At 35.6% G+C, this 20243-nt stretch overlaps 2 protein-coding genes across 2 annotated transcripts; one reads left to right on the top strand and one right to left on the bottom strand.

Annotated features, from left to right (window-relative positions):
- Positions 1 to 1466: 1466 nt before the first annotated feature.
- On the top strand, positions 1467 to 4385 carry LOC115954966 (photosynthetic NDH subunit of lumenal location 1, chloroplastic). Its single transcript, XM_031072979.1, has 8 exons — positions 1467 to 1649; positions 1761 to 1860; positions 2430 to 2513; positions 2613 to 2686; positions 2898 to 3020; positions 3099 to 3170; positions 3272 to 3368; positions 4122 to 4385. Exons 1-8 carry the CDS (start codon positions 1596 to 1598, stop codon positions 4223 to 4225), a joined length of 708 nt encoding a protein of 235 aa, XP_030928839.1. The 5' UTR covers positions 1467 to 1595; the 3' UTR covers positions 4226 to 4385.
- A 1937-nt stretch (positions 4386 to 6322) lies between these two features.
- On the bottom strand, positions 6323 to 18771 carry LOC115957870 (ABC transporter B family member 20). The gene is made up of 11 exons (XM_031076210.1): positions 17957 to 18771; positions 15542 to 15596; positions 15277 to 15452; positions 14949 to 15149; positions 12024 to 12283; positions 11629 to 11939; positions 11206 to 11426; positions 10758 to 11098; positions 9743 to 10527; positions 9411 to 9652; positions 6323 to 8143 (listed from the first exon to the last, which is right to left on the bottom strand). Exons 1-11 carry the CDS (start codon positions 18341 to 18343, stop codon positions 6914 to 6916), a joined length of 4209 nt encoding a protein of 1402 aa, XP_030932070.1. The 5' UTR covers positions 18344 to 18771; the 3' UTR covers positions 6323 to 6913.
- Between the last annotated feature and the right edge of the window lie 1472 nt (positions 18772 to 20243).

The following is a 20243-nucleotide window of genomic DNA, read 5'->3' as shown; positions in this document are numbered from 1 at the left end:
TTAACCAACTGCAAGGGTTCGATTATGATTTTTGCAGTTTCTTAATGATCTTTTGTCTAGTGGAGCCCTTTGTCTTTTGCACACTTCTCCCAAAGTTTAGGCTATTATTATTTTTTTAATATATTTACAAAATTTTATTACATCTCTGGCTCCTCTCAAAAGGGCAATTGGCATCTCTCTTGATTTGTGAATCCAAGATGCAACATATATGTGCAATATACCAATAAAAAATCTTTAAAATCTAGAACTCTATAGCCCATGTTGATTAGTTTTTTCAGCTTCCAGTGACTTTGAATCTAAGTTAGAACAACCCTGTGAGCTTAATCACATGCACCACTTAATAAATGGGGAGTGAATAATGCCTTTTATTATGAGTATGAGTTTGAGATCTATATTTTTTAATAAATTGGGATTTTAAATAGGTATTCTCAACCTAAATCTATTTTGAGATAAACTGAGATGGGCCAAACTGGACCAAATTAACCGAAAGGACCAAAATGGACTGATGTGGACTGAACTGGACCGAATGAGACAGAAATGACTGAAATGGACTGAGGTAGACTGAATGTACAGAATTAGACCGAAATTGACCAAATAGACCAAATTGGATGGAATAGACTGAAGTTGACCAAATAGACTGAAATGGACCAGGTCAACTAAAGTGAACTGAAATGTGACATTGATGTGGCTCAATGAAAGTGGAGCAATAATAAATACTACGTTGCATCTTTTAGATATTATATAGATATAAGTATAGATTGGAAATAAATTATTAAAAAAATTTGATTCCAAAATCTGCCTTACTGTGTGACATTGTACAAAATTAAAGTACAGAATTGTACACCAAGACCCAAAAATAAAAGTACAAAATTGTACACTTTTGGAATCCTAAGTCTGGAGAGATTTTTTATTGTGATCTTTCTTGTTTGATTTCATTTTTATATTGGTCATGTTGTGACCTAATAGTGTCACTTATTTGGAATTTAACTGTCAAATTACTAACAAAAACTGATGTCATGACCAATACAAAAATGGAATTAGACAAATTTTGAAATGAAAATGGTCAAGAACAAAATAGCCCAAACTCTAAAGACTAGAATTGAATTTTAGTCCTAGGTTCGAAATCCCTTGCTAGTTTTTTTATACCACATGGGATTTATTTCTATAATAACTTGGTGTGTGTGGAACAGTGAGCTATATACACTCGAGAGAGGAGTGAGATACTAAAAAAGGTTTGAATACCATCATTTGTTAAGCGGTTAAAAAAAAAAAAAAAAAATCTAGAGTAAAAGGGGGTAGATCCGGCAATTATACTGGGCTGGGCTAGGCTACGTTATGCATGCAGGACTTGGGCTTTTTTTTTTCCTTCTTTCTTCTTGGGCTAGAGCAGGCAGGACTCATGCGCTGCTAGCCCAATCTTGAGTCTGGCTTATCCCCCTAAAATTAAGCTCTCCCACTCATTAGGCTCTGTATCATCCACTAAGAAAAGGAAACACAAGTCCAACATCAAGCTCGTAACCATCACGAAAGGACAAGCTACACTATCCAATAGCCACTTTATGAGAAGCTAGAACTGCTTCTCTTACCAGTTGAATATGGCTGTGTCCTCACTCTCATTGAGCTGGGTTTCAACCACTTCATCCAACAAAGTCAGTGCATGAGCTTCTTCCTCTCTGGTCTCTTAACATTCTTTTATTCAGATTATATATGCATCTCTAACATAAAGTATTTGGTTTTGTGCAACATGCATCATTTTCCAGTTGAATTTGCCTTACTCCAACGACTTACCTAGAGATACCGCATTGTCTTCACGTAACAACACCATCACATGCTCAAGAGAGACAGCCTCCAGTGATGAAAGTAAGTGCACCCACCTGAATTCTATTCATACTTTTCAATCTTGTGCATGATTGCATATTATACTTCACAGACATGCCTATTTGGAAGATTGTTTTCTCATCAAAATTGCCTTTGATAACAAGGCGTTCTATGCTTAGTTATGGTGTTGTCCTAAATTGAACTTTACATGGCATGGTTCATTTGATGTTTCATCATAATCAGTAAGTAAACTATCAGTTTTATCTTGGAGAAATGGTAGACCCCTGGTTTTTTTTTTTCAACTAACCAGGGTTAGTGAGGATTGGGTAGGCCTTGTGTTCTGATCATCCAGAGGATTTTTTTTTTCATTAATAACAATAGAAATATTAATGACACTTGCTAGTATAATACCATTCCGTTTAGATGAATTGCACTATAATTGATGACAAGTGCTCTCCAATGCTTAGGTGAAACACATGATCACTTCAAAAAATTCTTTAATGGGTTGTTAAATTGTTATCATATCCTTGTTCTAGACTATGATTGGATTTCATAACATTATGAACTTCTATGTCTATCATGTCAATAGCCCTGATCCTGCTGAATTTTAGGTCACTGCAAGAGAAGGCTGCTATTATTGAAAGTTGGAGCACTGACTGCCAGTTTACTCCCTGCAAGTTCCCTTTTTGCTCAAGGTATCATGGTTGGTAGTTACTTTGTTTGACTTTATAACTCTATGTTAATATGAAGCGGTACTTGCAAATATTAACTTGATATTGTATCATGCTCTGCAGAAATACCAGCAAATTATCGAGCTTTTGTTGACTCTGAAGATGGGTATTCTTATGTTTACCCCTCAGAATGGAGGGTAAGAAAATTTCATTAGGGCAATGATACTCTCACATCTACTTTTATGTTTTAAATGTGGAAATTTTATTTTCGGCTTTTAAAATGTGTATATAAGCGTATTAATTGTAGATATTGTGTAAAATGAGTGTGAGAGAATACTTTCCCATTTCATTATGTAAGGAAGACTGAATTTTTTCTGTAGAGGTAATTTCTATTTGTCTCTTGTTCAGGAATTCGACTTCAGGGCTCATGATTCTGCATTTAAGGACAAATTTATGCAATTGCATAATGTTAGGGTGAGATTTATACCAACTGATAAAAAAGACATCCATGATATGGGCCCAATGGAAGAGGTAAGGAATTGCAATTTTTCTTAGTCCTTTTTTTTAGAGGACTCTAAATGGTCTTCACCAGTAACTATGTTTTAACAGGTAGTTTACTATTTGGTGAAACATGTGTATGCTGCACCTAATCAAGTAGCTGATATAATTAACATGCAAGAGGTTTGTACCTTCCTCTTCTCACTTCCTCTCTTAAGAAAAATTCCAGTGTCTATGACTCCAGAATGTCCAGGAAAGATATAATTTCTCTCCTCTGGATGCAGAAAACCGTTGATGGGAAAAATTATTACACCATTGAGTTCCAACTTACATCTCCAAATTTTTCTACTGTTTCTTTTGCAACCATAGCAATTGGAAATGGTAAGTATCCTACCATTTAGAAGTATCATAATCATAAATGTTTCCATTTCCGAACTAACATCATGCATCTTAACTCATTTGTCTCTAAGAAAGAAGCTCCCATTTAAAACATTTATCACGGATATAAAAAAGAACTTAAAATCAATTGAAACATTTAATTTTGTGTACAGACACATAAACACTGTTGGGGAGGTACGTGCATTGAGATAGGATTGTGAGAAGGAAGTTAGTTCTAGAGTTTTTAGATGGGGAAAAGTACCCCATGACCATCATGACATAAACAACCACTCAAAATAATACTGTATCTTTAATGTTCTGCTTCCCTGTTTTATTTGTGTTACTACATCATCATGCATCAATCGTATATGTTACCAGACCAGCGGGGTTATTGATCTTGCAGAAAGCTCACCAAAACTTGCATCTAGCTTTACTGGTCTGGGAAACTGAGAAATTCAAATTGTTAAAAACCTGTGTCATTAGAAAAGCAAGCCAGTGAATGATGTAGAAAGGAATATAGTCTTACATTTAACCTTAGGCTGTCACATTGGCATTGTAGATGTGTACCAGAAAAATCTGAGAACTTCCCCAAAAAACAATAAAAGGCAGCAGCTCCAGTTAGCCCCAACACAAGTGAATGATGAATAGCATTACTAGCGAATCACAACATAGCAATTCAACACCAATGGAAGTGGAAAAATCACTTCTGTAAAATGCTATCCTAAATAAATCATAAACAACTTTCTCTTTGTACAGGAAGATATTACACTATGATTGTCGTTGCAAATGAAAGGCGTTGGAGAAGATATCGCGATAGGCTTAAAGTGATAGCAGACTCTTTTAAGGTGCTTGACATCTGAAAACTGTTGGAGAGCTGGCAATCTCAGCATGTGAATGTTAATTTGTTTTTCCTTTTGCTTAATTGTTAATTTACGTTATGTATATATTAAAGAAAAAAAATTAGCTTCATACAACTATCATCATCTTCATCATATTTAAGTGATTAATTATTTCACTTGAGTTTCACTAAATAATGTCTTATTTTGCAACTGCCCCAATTATACATAACATGGTAAAGGTTCTCTGCAAAATTAAAGCTCCATTTATTGTGCAGATGGTGAGGGTTTTATTACCACAATTCTTTCAAGTTAAAGATTCAATCGAGCAAATCAATAGTTTGGACGGACATTGCAAATTGAATGGAAGATTAGGGTGGAAAATGTTATTTGCTCTTAAGTAAAAGACAAACAACTTCAAATTATAGTAAAAATGAGAAGATACATTACTTCATTTTTTATTTTGCTTGAAAACGTGGTCAAAATTTATAAAATATACACTAAAGATACTCTTTTACTTGTTTAGTGTCCTAAACTAGTTGATTTTTATAATATCTTATGAATTAAAAAAAAAAGAAAAAAGAAAAAAGAAAAAAGAAAGATAAGTATGCTTAAATTTGAATTATTATATAAGGTGAGATTTTTTTAGGAAATATAATGTATTTTATATTCAATTATTATATAAGGTAAAATATTTTGTAAATAATGTAATGTGTGATTAGAATTTGTTTCGTACTAATCCTTACAAATAGTTATTTGTCTTGAATAGCTTAAAAATGAAGTAAATATAAGTAAATTCATCACCTATATTAAAAAAAAAAAAATACAAGACTTTAATAACATATTAAAAAAATGTAATTTTATTAAAAATTTACCAACATTACATTGAGAATGTGACATTATTGTCAATAAAATTGCTCCTCTTTCTACACAAACCTCTCCTCCCAAAATATCATCAAAGTGGACTGAATAAACTGAAATGGACCTAGTAGACCAAATGACCTGAAATGGACTAAGTAAACCAAAATACTATGTTGATGTGGCTCAATAAAAGCATAACAACAATAAATAATACGTTTTAACTTTTAGATATTAATAATATATTATATAAATATAATCCAGTCACAGATTTTTTAAAATCGTGAAAATTTGTGTTGCAAGACATTTTGAAATTTTTAATTTTTGGATTTTAATTTCTAGGTTTGTGTTCTTAGATCTGGGTTTGTGTTCTTGATATTCTTATTCAAGACACATTTAAATTTTAATTCATGTGATTTTTGGTTTTTAATTTTTTTTTAATGTTTTTTAGTTAGTTAAAATTAATAAATTAATTTTTTTAATTCAGATACTGACGTGGCATTTTTTAATGCCAAAATAAATTTTTTTATTATTATTTTAATAGTTCTGTCTGCCACGTAGGACGGGGTTGTTAGGGTACTGATGGAAATGACTAAAACGAGATGCATTTTCCAAAATAGGGACTAAAAACAGTGAAAAAAAAAAGATAAGAACCAAAATGAAAATTGCGTGAAAATGTAAGGACGAAAATGAGTTTTTTGCCTAAAAAAAAAAGACCAGAAACGTAACTATAAGAGCGGGCTAGGGTGAACACACAACTAATGAGGGAAGACTGCAATATTGAGATTGTTGGAAGACATGCTAAACCTGAAGGATAAGAACCACCTTTGTGTAGCGTAAACCACACCTATTAGGTTTAAGGAAAGAATGATTATTGTTTCACACTCTCCTGTACACTCCGTACACACTTTCTCACCTGGTATCTACATTTTTCTAGAATGTTCACATTTATTGCATGATATGTATGTATCAAGAGTTTATAAAGAAAGTGTGAGACAATCAAATTCCTTGAGAAAATAAGACATGTCATAAAAGTAGATTTGATATAAAATTAGTCTTTATTATTTTCAATTTCAGCTATGAGGGGGAAAAAGCTATAGAATTCACTCCAAATCTGTACACAAAACTCTAGGAGTTTATGCCAAATTAGGCAGGACACCAAATGCCAAATTACATGCTCAATGCTCCAAGTACAGCACAAGTCAGCGAGTGATAATCAGCCAATTCACAATTACAGAATCTAACAACGGGAGCTTCATGGCATATTTTAACTCGTGGGATCAAACAGGCAAAACTGAATAGCTTGTAAATTATCAGTATTTATTTACAAAGGTTACAGCTTTTTTTCCTCCTGAACTTTCTACATTTTTCACAATGGAAGTAAAACTTATAAGAAAAATAAATACGTCATCATCGAAGCTAGAGAGAGAGTTTCACTAAAAATGTAAAAAGAAAACCACACCTCAGTAGAAAAACTAGAATTAATTCCAACCCACTTCCTGCTTGAAAAGCAAATCAATATACCATGGAGACAACCAATCTAGCGATGCCTGTCTCCAAAAGAATAAGCATCCAGCCCCGAGAGAACATCCTCCTCAAAGGCCAACCCACTCCAAAAACCCTACTTCTAAAACCTACTTTTGCACAACGTATCTAGCACTGCCGCCACTGCATTCTCACTGCCCCTGCCATATAAACAATGTTATCAGCCTCAGCAGTCTCATTCTCCCTGCCCACTCTGGAGACTCCACCATAATTCTCAAGGAAACAACCATCGGTATAGATATCACAGTGATTCAGATTGAGCAGAATGAGAAGATAAAGGGCCAAACCCAAACAATCACAAAACCCATTCTAAACGAGTCGGTGCTGACGCAAACCTTTTCCGAAATGAGGTTGCATCAAACGGACATAAAGACCATTCTTTGCCACCAAAGAATCATGGCTCCCTTCCTCTACAATTCGTCCCCCATTTAGAACTACAATATTGTCCACATGCCTCATCATTGCAGCCCTGTGGGCTATCAGAATGGTTGTTTTGTTCCCCATGATCAATGTATCTAGAGCCTCCTGCACCACCCGACTTGACTCAGACTCAATGGATGAGCTTGCTTCATCTAATAACAAGATGGGTGCATTCTTTAGCACTACCCGAGCAATTGCAATTCTCTGTTTCTGTCCTGGAGTCAGATCCACACCCCTCATTCCCACATGTGTGTCATAACCATGAGGCAAGCTGCTGATGAAATGGTGTGCATTTGCTATTCTCGCAGCCTCTTTCATCTCAGCTTCACTAGCATTGTGCCTAGCATATATAATATTTTCCCTAATGGTTGTTGAGAATATAATTGGTTCCTGCTGAACAAGACCCAGGTGGCTCCTCAACCATCTCAAATTATAAAGTTTCAAATCTCGTCCATCCAGTAGTACTTGACCAGCAACTGGATCATAAAATCTCTGAATCAAAGAGATTATGGTACTCTTTCCAGACCCTGAAACTCCCACAACAGCTACAGTTTGCCCCCCATTCACTTTAAGACTGAAATTGCTCAACACCAACATTTCTGGGCGAGTGGGATAACAGAAATCGATATTTTTCAACTCAATGCTTCCATAAACATTAGGTGGCTTTAATGCCGTGTTATCATCTGGTTCAATCTTAGGCACTCGATCTATGATCTCAAATACTGAAATAAGAGATTTACGTCGTTTAAGTATGTACGGAGCCAATCCAAAAGGCTCCACCAGTGCAAATGTAGCAAAAGAGAAAACCATATACTCCTTGAGAGCAGTAGGTAGGTCCATATAGTTGTACTTTACGGAGTATGCAGTGTACCAGAGGAGAAGGGCATTACAGGCAAAAAGTAAAAACTGTGAAAAGCCAAATGCAAAACCTATGGCCATTCCATGAAGGAAACTCTGCTTGAATATTTTCTTCAGTTGCAACCTGTAGAGCTCCATTACCTTGTTACCAGCACAGAATGCTACAACAGTGTATATGTTTCTAACTGCATCCTCAAGGACTAAAGATGCCTTCCTGTGCATCTCCTGGATACCCCTCGAAAATCCAGCAAGCCACAATTTCTGCATTATTTAAATAAGAAGCTATTAAGGATTTGGGCGCAAAATATTCAGATACATTAGTACTTCATTATCAAAAAATGAGTAAGTGAAAGCGAATCATATAAACGGAACTTTTGCATCTACAGAATACAAATATATTAGAGCAGCAGATATTTCATAAATCCAGGCACATCAGTAAGGTTAATAAATTGACTAAACGATCATAAAAAAGTAGATCCAAATATAAAGACAATATAGCTATTACCTAAACACAATATTGACCCTTTTTTGGGTCACCATAAAGCTATAGAGTTGGCAACTGTGTCTAAGACATGGAAAAAGCACCTCCTTATAGATCAAACAATGTATAAAATCAATTCTTTTTAATAGTAATTAGAAAAACAAATATAGTTTGCTGTGTGTTTGTGAAAATCAATTAATGAAATGATGCATACACCAATAGTTATTCAGCCCCGCACCGCTAGGGTGTGCATGCAAAAGCAAATACATGTGTGAGGTGCATACATTGTCTTTGTAGGATGGATTGGATAATATGGGACGAGAATTATTGTGGTCACTATTGGCTGATTACAATTAGCTAGCTGAGTGTGTGTGAAGTGGTTTTATGTGGATGAGTCAATGGAGTTGATGCACAGGCTTCTGTCATGGGACCCATAAGAACCAATTGGTTTTGGATTAAATAATGCAAAAGCCTAGTTTATTTTATTTTATTTTTTTTCAATAGATTCAATAGGATTTGGATCATTGGCATCCACTCCATGATCATTGCTCTTTATCATCAGATCAAGACACCAATTGGTCTTTTTGAGATCCCTTATTCAACGACAAGAGACTTAACTAGTAGACTGAAACCTACAAAAACTTTAAATGGGATTATTCTTAATGCCTATTCTGGAGTTTAGGTTTTAGTAATTTCCTTCCTAAGCATTTTAGGTATTTTGTAATCACCTTTATGTTCATGTCATGAACAAGTCATTACTTGTAGCCATTGAAGATAACGAAAATATGAGGTATTCCCATGCAAAACAAACAGAATTTCAGTGATTCAATATAACAGTGAAAAACATACCATTTTTAATGATAAAAATTTCAATTAAAATAAAAACTTTTTTGCATGTAGATCGTTTTCCACTAAAAAACAGAGCCTAAAAGTAAAGCTCCTCGAAGCTGATGAAAACAATAGATATATGCAACATGGACTGATTAATGAATTTATTATTTATCAGATATACAAATTTGGGATCACAACTGAACTATCAGTACAGACCTGTGCAATAGCGGAAAGAGTGAGAATTGGCAGGGTTGCCAACGCCACAAGTGCTAATCGCCATTGCAGCAACATCCCGATTAGAACAGCCACAAGAACAGCAGCACTGTCCTGTATAAATATGGAAAGCCTGTTGCTAAAAGCAGCTCGCACAAATGTAGCATCATTTGCCAAGCGCATGGATAAGGTGTCAGCACTATTTTCCTCTTCATCAAACCATCCAACTTCATTGCGCAACATTGCTGTCACATGGAATAGATAAGGTTATATGAATAAACACAATTCTGTTATCTAAAGAAAACTACTACAATAGTAAGGAAAGAGTCATGCACCTGAGAACATCATTCTACGCACTCGTTCAGTCATCTTCTCCCCCATTATACCAAAGTAGAAGTGCTGCAAGAAATTGGCAACCACTGTTACCACACCCATGCAGGCAATGATCAAACACAATTTGTTTACTTCACGTCCCAAGTGATGATGTTCTTCAACATAGTATGCTGTGACTATCAGTGCAATAACATAAGCAAGAAGGGGATTAAAAGATCCGAAGATAGCAGCACCAGTGCTTCCTAACACAGCATAAAGCCACTCTGCAAGACTAAGTTCTGCCAACCTCCAAAATGATGGTGCTTCCCGAATCCGTGTATTTTTTGCTTCCTTCACTTTCACTGGAGTATCACCAGCTTGACTATGCGGTCGACTAAAAGTCTGTGAATGGGAACGTTCATTTTTGGGATCAGATGTCAAAAGGGGTGAAACAGGGGATTCAGGATCTGAACCATTTGATGTTTGTCGATGTGCAGCCTGTACATCAATCTTGGGTAACTCTGGTAGTCTCATTTCAAAACTATCCTGCCTTCTGATTGAAGGTTCCTTATCTGCTGCATCCATAGGCTGACCATTTTCCAGCATCTTCTCTGGTGGTGGGCTCCTAGCTTTGGGTGATTCCTGTGAGTTAAAGGTGCTCTCTGAGGACCGGAACATGCCAGAAGCTCTTTGGAGAGAGGGTGATTTGACCATTTTAGGAGATGATGGTTCTTGGAAGCTATTACTTGCTGAAGAATCCTTTTCAATTTGGAAAGCTGCAGTCTCCTTGTAGTTTCTCAAGGGAATCCTGGATGTAGCGTACATAAACAGCACCTATTTAGATTGCAACTTAGAAAAAAAAAGGAAGTGGGAATTGGTTGGGGGGGGGGGGGCGGATTTAACATCCTGGCAAACAAGTTCAGAAGTAACAAAATATATATTTCCTCACAACGAAACAACATGCTTAAACAAATTATTGCTAGGTAGTCACCCAGAATGCTCCGTGCCAACAAATGCATATTTGCTTTTGTATTATACCTCCTAGGAATTTTCGCAGCCTCTTCGCATTTGAGAAGCTCTGCATAAAGGCCATCCAAGGTTAGTAATTCATCATGTGTACCCATTTCTACAAGTTGACCCTCTTCCATAACAGCTATGTAATCAGCATTCCTTATAAGACTAAGCCGCCGAGCTATTATTATTGTTGAGCGTCCCAACATGAGGAGATCTAGAGCCTCCTGAACAGCTTTTTCAGCTTCAAAATCAAGTCCACCAGTAACTTCATCAAGCAGAAGAATTGATGGATTTAGAAGCACTGCTCTAGCAATAGAAAGTTTTATTTTCTGCTCTTCTGTTAATGCTAATCCAGCCCTACCCACCTGAAAAGAAACTGAGTTATTTAATTTAATGAACAAAAAATGATCCAGAAAGTGCCAAGAAACATTGATTGGAGTTAATAAATGAATATTTTGTCTTTCAAATTCACCTGTGTATCATATCCTCTCCCAAGTGAACTAATAAAAGTATGTGCATGTGCTATTTTAGCAGCTTCTTCAATTTGATCGCAGGTAGCATCCCTCCCGTAAGCAATATTGTCTCTTATACTCAAACTTAGCAAAGCAGGTTCCTGGGTAACTAGTCCAATTTGGCTTCTTAGCCATTCCAGTTTCAGGTTCTTAATATTTTCCCCATCCAAGAGAACTTCTCCTGCACCACAGAATATTAAAACCATTGGAATCTGCAAGCATACTGTGGATTTCAATGGGACCTTGTTGAGATATCATACGCAACATTGTAAGAGGAGAGGTATGTGACCACTGTACCCCACACAAAACATGCACACACCCCAAATAAATACCAAAAAAAAAAAAAAAAAAGGAGAGGAAATTAAAAATTAAGACCATTGTACCTAATGTAGGATCATAAAACCGCTCCATAAGTGGGATAATACTGCTTTTTCCAGAGCCATTTCTGCCAACAAGTGCCACTGCTTTCTTAGCAGGTACAGTGAGGTAAAACCCACTCAAAATAGGGATTTCAGGACGAGACAGATAGCTGAAATATACATTCCTAAACTCGATATTTCCTTGCACTGAACCTGGGGTAGTTCCATCTTGATTAACTGCAGAGGATGATCGGCTTATCATCTCAAAAAGTCTATAAGCAGCAATTCGCCCTTGGTCAAATGAATAGAAGTTTGTTGCAGCTTGATTCAGCCCACTAAGAAAGACAGAAAAATGACATGTAACAAAAACAGTAGAAATGATCATCACAACCAAGGAAAAAAAATTGAGAAAGACTTACAGGCCACTTAAAATTATAGCAAATAGAGCTGTTATAATTTCACCACCATGAGCTTTTCCATGTGTAATTAGGAACCTTCCAACCCACAGTTGTAAGGCACAAGAACATATTGCAAGCCCATATGTGAATCCAAGACCAAGTCCTTGCACAAGGCTTATTAATATACCATATCTCAGAGTTGCTTGTAGTGACGTTGCATAAGAATACTTTGCCAATGTTTCATTTGTAAATGCATATAACGTTCTAATGTAGGAGACTGCCTGCATGATTTCAGAAATTACTTACGCTTCAGAATACTGGCATTAAATGCTTTACCAAAATGACTACAATTATAATTCAAAATTGTTCCTAAGTTGAACAAAATACCTGCCACTTCATAAAAGAAATTTAAAGAAGTAAGAAGTCTCACCAATTCAACAAACACATGCTGAAAGTACTGGCCAACAAAAGAATAGAAATGTGTTGCTTGTTATGTTCTTGGAAAATAATTTTCAGAAAACAGCTTTCGAAACGCAACAGTTGTGACTTTGAGCATTGATGTTAACAAGAATAAACTTCCAAAATCTGCTTTTGCAAACACATTCACAAATGTGCTTTCATACTGTTTATTTTTAAGAAGAGGCAACTGTTCTTGGAGAATAGAACCAAATAGGCCCTTTGCTTCTATAGGTAATTCCCAAATTGCTCATGAAAAGATGACCACACAAGTTGTTCCATCACCATCAGTCAATTATATGATCTACCCAATACAAATACATAGATGATGATGATGATGATGATAATAATAAACCTTAATAAATGCAGAAAATATTTATAGAAATAAGTTTGTAGAGATCATTTAATAATTATAGTACATACACAAAGTCTTATAAGCATTCAGTTTCTCCCCATCCATAGCTTTTTTTTTCAGACATTCCCTGAGAAGCAAAGGAGCTACACATAGCCAGCAACTCTTATAGGGTTTAAAAGGCAAAGAGAGCCTACTTTTTCTTCCTTTTTATTTTTTTAAAAAAATAAATAAAAAAAATCAACCTTTTAATAGTCAGATAAGAGCTGTGCAGAATTGGGAATTGGAATCTTTGTAGAATTTCATTGATATAGTTTATAGTGCATCAGTAAATGGCAGTGGGGAGGATAAACTGTGCTGGAAACCAGATAAGAACAAGGGATTTACAGCGAGCGGTTACTACAAGATTCTACTTGGCAATGGTGATCTTTCTTTCCCTTGGAAGAGCATATGGAAATCAAGGATTCCTTCTAGAGTTGCTTTCTTTATTTGGACTGCAGCTTTGGTGAAAATCTTGACAATTGACAATTTACAGAAAAAGAATATGTGGCTTTTAGATGGGTGTTATATGTATAAATGAAATAGGGAATCAGTTGGCCATCTCTTACTTCACTGAGAATTGTGGTCTATGGTGTTTGGTTTATTAGAGTTTGTTGGAAGTTTGCGGGTAGCTGCCCTGCATTGTTTGATGTGGTGTATATGGAGAACTGGAGTTTTAAGGACTCACAAAGAACTATGGCCAATCTCAAATTACTCCTCTTTAGAACTTTTTAGGATTGGATGTCAGCTTTGCACAGTCTGACTTTATGTTCTGTTTTTTATTTAATAAATTCATGTAATATCCGTGTTTGATTGTATGGTCCCTAGATGTATACTCCCTCCATACTTGCGCAACTCTTTTATTTTATTTTATATATATAAATATATATATCAATAAAATTGCATTACTTAACAAAAAAAGAGAGCCAGAAAGAGGCTCTATTAAGGACACCGTTGGTAAAAACACAGTAAAGCACCCCCACCCCCCCCAAAAAAAAAAAAAAAAACTAATTGCGGCAAACTTGATAAAGAGATAAAGTCAGTAATTTGTTTTCAGCTAATCTATAATTGTTGCAGAGGCAGGAGAGTGTATTGCCTGAGCCTTTCAGATGCTCGCATAGAGAGAGAAGGGGACTAGGGATATGAGATGTAGTGAAGTTTTCATCACTTGAGCAGAAAGCATGTCAGTTCAACAATGTTATCTGACAAGAATCATACATTGAAGAAGGTTCCTAGAGGTCTCTCAAAAGGATCTTAATATAAAATTTAAATATAAAAAAATAATAAAAAAATAAAAAAAGGGTTGGGGTTCAGAAGAGAAATCATCACCAGCAGAAGAGAACCCAAATCTGAAAATTTTACACATTGGTAATAGTGAGAGGTAAAAACAAAAGAATAACATGTTAGAGAAGAAAAGCAAGCGACAGAGAAAAGAGAAACTATCAAAGACTCATAAGAGAGGGTATTCTCAACCCCCACAAAATCTCTCATACTCAAGACAACCAGATTCAAAAGGAGGCGGGATATCAAGTTGGAAATAAGGTATTGTTTCCATCGAGCTTTGGGTGTTGACTTAGTTGCAACATCCACATATATTCTTCTTTCACAAGAGAGGGTATTCTCAGCCTCCACAAAATCTCTCTCATACTCAAAAGACCAGATTCAGGAGGTGACGGGATATCAAGCTGGAAAAATTTTCCATTGAACATTGGGTGCTGAGTTAGTTGCAACATCTATAAGTATTCTTCTTTTAATATATGTTTGATAAGTAGCCCTGGAAATTATATATATTTTTTACAAGATTCATGTGGCAAAGTGATTGGTATGATGGCATCTAATTTAAGAAACAGCTGCAGACACATTCAAACCAGTGGCTCCACAACTTTAACAGAATCTGCAATGGAGCAGATCTTATAATACAATGAGTAATCTGAACCAAAATTACAAAAAAAAACACAAAACACTACTCTTACTGCATACAAGTTATTATTATACTTTGAAAGGCCAGAAATGATACTTTCCTTATCTTTTTTGGGGTTTTTTTTTTAGGGGGGCTGGGGGGTTTTTAAGCGGGAAATAAAAGTAAAATATAAATAGACCTGTTCAGCAATGCTAGCTGCTTCAGCATATGCATCTTGAATATTCTCAGCAAGCCTGTGAAGAAATATATTTGATATTCCTCCAGCGGCTACAATGAATGGACCAGTGCCTAATGTTATAAGTGCAATCTGCCAACAGTTGACAAATCCAATAACAAGACCACTGAAAAATGTAGCCATATTATGAATATAATTTCCAACCTGTATCATCAGAGGCCAATAAACAGATTAGACAAAATAATGCATGCAGAGAAAATCATTATTGTAAAGAGAATTCACAAAACAGAACAAAAATACATGCAAGGCAATTTGTTAAATCTTAACTTACTTTTTCACTAAGAGCAGATTGAATAAGTAACACATCACTCAATACTTGACTCACAATGTCCCCGTTGTTCCCATAGGTATCAAAAAAACTCATGTCTTGGTTAAGTAATACTTGCACATACTTTGACCTGATGACAGCAGTCTGCCTTTCCCCAGTCAAAATCCAGCATGACACCTCTATTACACAGAACAAGTTAATATTGAAGGCAGCAAACATGATACAAAAGCAGGAATAACATAATGACTAATTCTGATAGATGATTTACCAATCCAACCAGCACCGAAAACACCCACAGCAATATACAGGATTGTTAAAGTAAGCTGCAGCAAAACAATAAAATAGTCCATGAAAATAAGCTCATATCTAGAATACTAGTTCACATATGAAAGAATCAATGTAAAATTCATATTGTCAACTTCTAAATCGCAAAGAGAACTAACCAAATAAGGATGGGAAAAACACAAAATATGCCAATGATAATAACAGACGGCTGTTACTTAAAACAGAAAGAACGGGAAAAGCATGGCAGGAGAATCTAAGCCCCAAAGAAAATCAAAAGCCAACTATTTGTTAATAGACTTTTCTGCCACGGAAATGATTTTTCATTTTTATGGCTAAAAAGTGATAATATGGTCAAATAAGATACTTTTTCTTTCAGATGGAAACTTCAGAACTAAAGGAACCTCACAAATCATAGACCTGAGTCATACTTAAAAATAAACAAAAAAAGGTCATGGACCTGAGTTGTATTTGCAGTTTACATGTATCTTAGTCATTGTTATAATGTTTTGACTGAATAATATTGCTAATTACTTTTAGGCCATCACTTCACAGGGAAATGAAAATCCATACTACATGGATTTTTTTATTAGACCTTTTCCCAATAATTAAATACAACTAAATCAATTTTATGTATCTTTCTTAGTTAAACCCTTATAATTTTCATTAAAAAGAGGAGGAGGGAGAAAAAATAATTATTATAATAACTTTATAAAGAAGAGAATAATTTAGGCAAAAAAGAAATAATATATGCGTTTACCCTGCTCCAGCCCCAAAATAAACAATAACAACAACAACAACAAAGCCTTAGTCTCAAATGTTTTGGGCTGTGGATCCTCAACAAGATGTCTAGCCCCAAAATAAAGATGCTACAACATATAGTACCCTAATTGACAAACAAACTCAAACAAGAAGCCATTAAGCGGTTAGCCAATTCCAGTAATGAACAAAGTACAAGTGTAACAAGATGTCACTCTCCAAGTAGATTTATGACCACCAATTCTGTCTCACATAAAATGCTATAGCACTATCATCATTATTTGAAAACCAATCAATATATCAGACTAGCACGACATCCTCCCTCTGGACTACCAGTTCCGTAAGCATGCTCTATTCTTCGTAGTGAAGAAATGTATTTGGAATCTGAATAAAAAAGAATGTTGAATTTTTCAAATAAGGTACAACTTTTAATGCCAAAAATGGTTCTTCAAATGGCAAAAGACCTTAGGCGCAAACCGCCAATGAGCTCTGGTTCAAACGGCATCTCCTCTCCTTGTAATGTGTAATTACCAATATTATAATAATAATTTAAAAAAAAAAAATCCCTAGGTGCAGACAAACAATAGCCCATCCAAATATCTGATAGTCACACCTTCTAGAGATTGTAGAAGACTAAACTGATAAATGATAATAATACAACAAAAATATTTGAGAACTAAGAACAATATTCAATATGATCAATATCTTTCTATTTCAGCTCACATAGCGGGCCTTCGATGCCAAATGAGTTCTTCAAGAACCTTTTTTTTTTTTTTGAAATAATACAAATTGAACTGAATAAAAAAGAACCCCTCACAGCCTCACTACACAAAATGTATACTAAGAGAGCGTCCTTCAAAAGCCTCTTGAAAGTCAAGTGCCAATTGCCATTATTAACCTCCAGCCCAAAATAAAATTGTAGTCTGATTAATTCTTTATAAAATTAGTCTAAGCATCTAGTAAGCTTGTTCTAGTCCATATTGATCTAGGCTTCCCTCTAAGTGCAACGTATATGTAGGAAATGGCAACTTTAGTATTTTAGAGCCAGCCAAAAAAAGTACCAACTACACTCATCTAAGCCCAGGTAAAACTATTCAGCTAAGTTGCCTTAACACTATTCAATTCTCGAAAACAAAACAGCGGGAACATGAGACTCAAAGAACAAACTTCAGCAGTCCTTTGTTCTCTTCGCTAACAAAAGAATGATATTAAAGCAGTGAAGTCACGCAAGCCCTTCGCTTTCCTTCATATATAAGGAATGAATTGTTGAGTTTCAGCCTAGCCACGTCTCGTAACGAAGTTCATAGAACCTTTTGCAATCGTAATCCATACCAAACCGATTCTTCGCAAAGTAATAGAACAGTATACAATACATTAAACTCAGCAACCAAAACTATGAACTTCATAGTTGCCAATCAAATAACATAAACAAATAAATAAAAAACCAAAATTTTGAATTTCTTATTCAATATTTCGTCAAGTTAGCTAAGCTAAACACAGTTAGTAAAGTTAAGCTTAATTAAACCTAATAAAGCTCAACAAAAACCCTAATTTTTTCTATATCACCAAAAAACTAATGTGTAGCACCAAAATTAGGGTTTCAGAAACTGTAAAAAAGAGCATAAAGAAAAAAAAAATTTACCTCCCCAAGCTTATCGAGCTGTAGTTGTTGATATCCATCATTGTTAGGACGGATACTGAGGACGTGGACGATCTTCGCGAAGTAGTGAAGGTAAACGACGAGGGCGGTGCCGTGAGCGGCGGCGGCGAAGGAGCCGACGAACATGAGCGCCCAGTCGAGGTTGTCGGCGCAAGCGAAGAGCCTGGAGAAAGGCACGGCGGCCGGAGGCGGCTCGATCTCCTCGGGCTCGTCGATCTCGTCCTCCTGCTCGAGCTGCTGAGCCGCCGTGTCCGCGCTCTGGTCGAGGTACGGCGACGGCGACTCGGGCGGCTCGGACACCTCGGACACGGGCGTTAACGGCTGTATGTGCGGCGGGGACCACCCGAACAGTCCCCTAGAGATCATCATCTTCCCCCCACACCCCTCCTAACACACACACACACACACACACACACTCACACACACACAAAAAAAAACGCACGCAGACACACACACACTATCTAACTCAGTAAATCTTATCTGAATCGCTTTCCCTCTAAATTTAGCAGATCTGCTAAATTTAGAGGACCGATTGATTTCTCGAACGCACAAATATTTTCTTTTCAAAAAAATTGAAAACTTCTTCGCGTTTTTTGCTTATTTTCTCTCTCCTAAAAGCAACAGCAACAACAACAACAACAACGAAGAACAGAGAGAAATGAGAGTCGTGACTCGTGGCGGGTGGGTTTGTGTGACTCAGTCAAAGAAAGAAAGCGGAGAGAGAGAAAAGATTTGAAAGGGTGGAATTTTTGACTCACCCATGGGGACACCAAAAAGTCTCTGAAACTCTCTCTCTCTCTCTGTTTTTTTTTTTAAATAAATAAATAAATAATAAATAAAATTATGGTTAACGGTCAAATGCCGGCGAAACGGTATTTGAGTTGGTTAACCTGAAAATGTTTGGTGGTGTTTTTGGTAAATTCGGTGACCAATGATGGGTGTTGGTAAATGTGTTCACAGCTGTATGAGGAAGTGGGTGTGAATCGTAATTTACGTTTAAGTCCTTTTTAGTTTGTGAGAGGTGGTGACACTTGGCGTTTTTTTAGTTGACCATTTTTATTAATTTATGGAAAATAAAAAATAAAAAATAAATATATAAATTGTTGTGTTTGACGCTAAATGATAAATATATATTTTTTTGTCATAATTTGCCTATGCAACAAATCGTAAGTGATGAAATAAAAGTAAGTCTATAATTTTACTGCTAACAACTTATTAGATAAATAAATTGTGACAAAAATTATGAAAAAATTATAATTCTAGCATTACGCACACCAGGAGCGAGAGAGGGAACATGGGGATGGAACTTTTTCTTTTCTTTTATTTTTTAATTGCCAGTCCATTTGCTCTGTTCCACGCCTTTCCTTTTTGGTTTTTTTGTTTTTTTATTCAATTTTTTATAATTTACCTTTTTTTGGATGTGGGTTGTGTTGTATCTGTTTATTTCATTCCTTTTCTTTCTTTTTATTTTGTTTTTTTGTTTTTATTTTTATTTTTTTTGTTTAATCAAATACGTTTTCATGCATACACAAACAAGACATGTAAATTGCTGAGTCTGTTTTTGTGTTTTTTTTTTCTCCTCTATGTAGGGATGTCCATTGGTTAGGTTATGAGGATTTTTTGACCCAATTCATCATGATGGGTTAAAAAAAATTCAACCCAACCCAACCTACATGGATCGGGTTAAATCCATGGGTTGGACAATTTTTTTATTACTATTATTATTAAATTAAGTAGAAAAAATATAAATATAAATATATTTAAAAAATTCAAAGATTAGTATCAATGTAACTCCTTAAAGGCAAACAATACTAATAACTAAACAATAATAGTAATTTACTAGGATTTGTGTGAACTAATTGGCTTTTATATAGAATATGAAGAGTTGGTTATTTTTAAAAAATTTATTAATTATATAATTATGGGGACCATGGCCCAAAATAATGTATTGGGCCGTGGCCCTTGTCCGAGGACACTAACAAGTCCAAGGAGAGAAACACGACTCAGATTATATACGTTACAAGCTTCTTTAGTGGGAGACAAGGAGAAGATAGTCCGAGGAGGAACTCCTCCTCGGACTTGGCAAATCCAGGCCAAGTGTATACTCAAGTAGTTGAAGTACGTCCCCTGAACACATGAAAGGGAATAAAACTCAAAATATCTAAGGAAAAGCTGTCACCACCACATTAAATGCACTGTAGCTACTTTTCTAGCCGCATTAATGTGGAGAAGACCCTTGAACAGTGTTGCCTTGGCTGCCACAACTCAC

This window comes from Quercus lobata, chromosome 8 (assembly GCF_001633185.2).
Source record: "Quercus lobata isolate SW786 chromosome 8, ValleyOak3.0 Primary Assembly, whole genome shotgun sequence".
Classification (NCBI taxonomy): domain Eukaryota; kingdom Viridiplantae; phylum Streptophyta; class Magnoliopsida; order Fagales; family Fagaceae; genus Quercus; species Quercus lobata.
Note: the sequence above shows the minus strand (reverse complement) of the source record. Positions and strands in the feature narration are given on the sequence as shown.

What these genes read in the sequence shown, in the direction of transcription:
- LOC115957870 (XM_031076210.1), bottom strand. Translation starts at nt 18,343, where the DNA reads ATGATGATCTCTAGGGGACTGTTCGGGTGGTCCCCGCCGCACATACAG. An exon ending in TTTCGGTGCTGGTTGGATTG is followed by an intron (nt 15,453 to 15,541) that starts GTAAATCATCTA and finishes TCTGTGTAATAG; the next exon opens with AGGTGTCATGCTGGATTTTG. An exon ending in GCGTAGAATGATGTTCTCAG is followed by an intron (nt 9,653 to 9,742) that starts GTGCATGACTCT and finishes TCCATGTGACAG; the next exon opens with CAATGTTGCGCAATGAAGTT.
- LOC115954966 (XM_031072979.1), top strand. Translation starts at nt 1,596, where the DNA reads ATGGCTGTGTCCTCACTCTCATTGAGCTGGGTTTCAACCACTTCATCC. An exon ending in AAGTTCCCTTTTTGCTCAAG is followed by an intron (nt 2,514 to 2,612) that starts GTATCATGGTTG and finishes CATGCTCTGCAG; the next exon opens with AAATACCAGCAAATTATCGA. An exon ending in AACCATAGCAATTGGAAATG is followed by an intron (nt 3,369 to 4,121) that starts GTAAGTATCCTA and finishes CTCTTTGTACAG; the next exon opens with GAAGATATTACACTATGATT.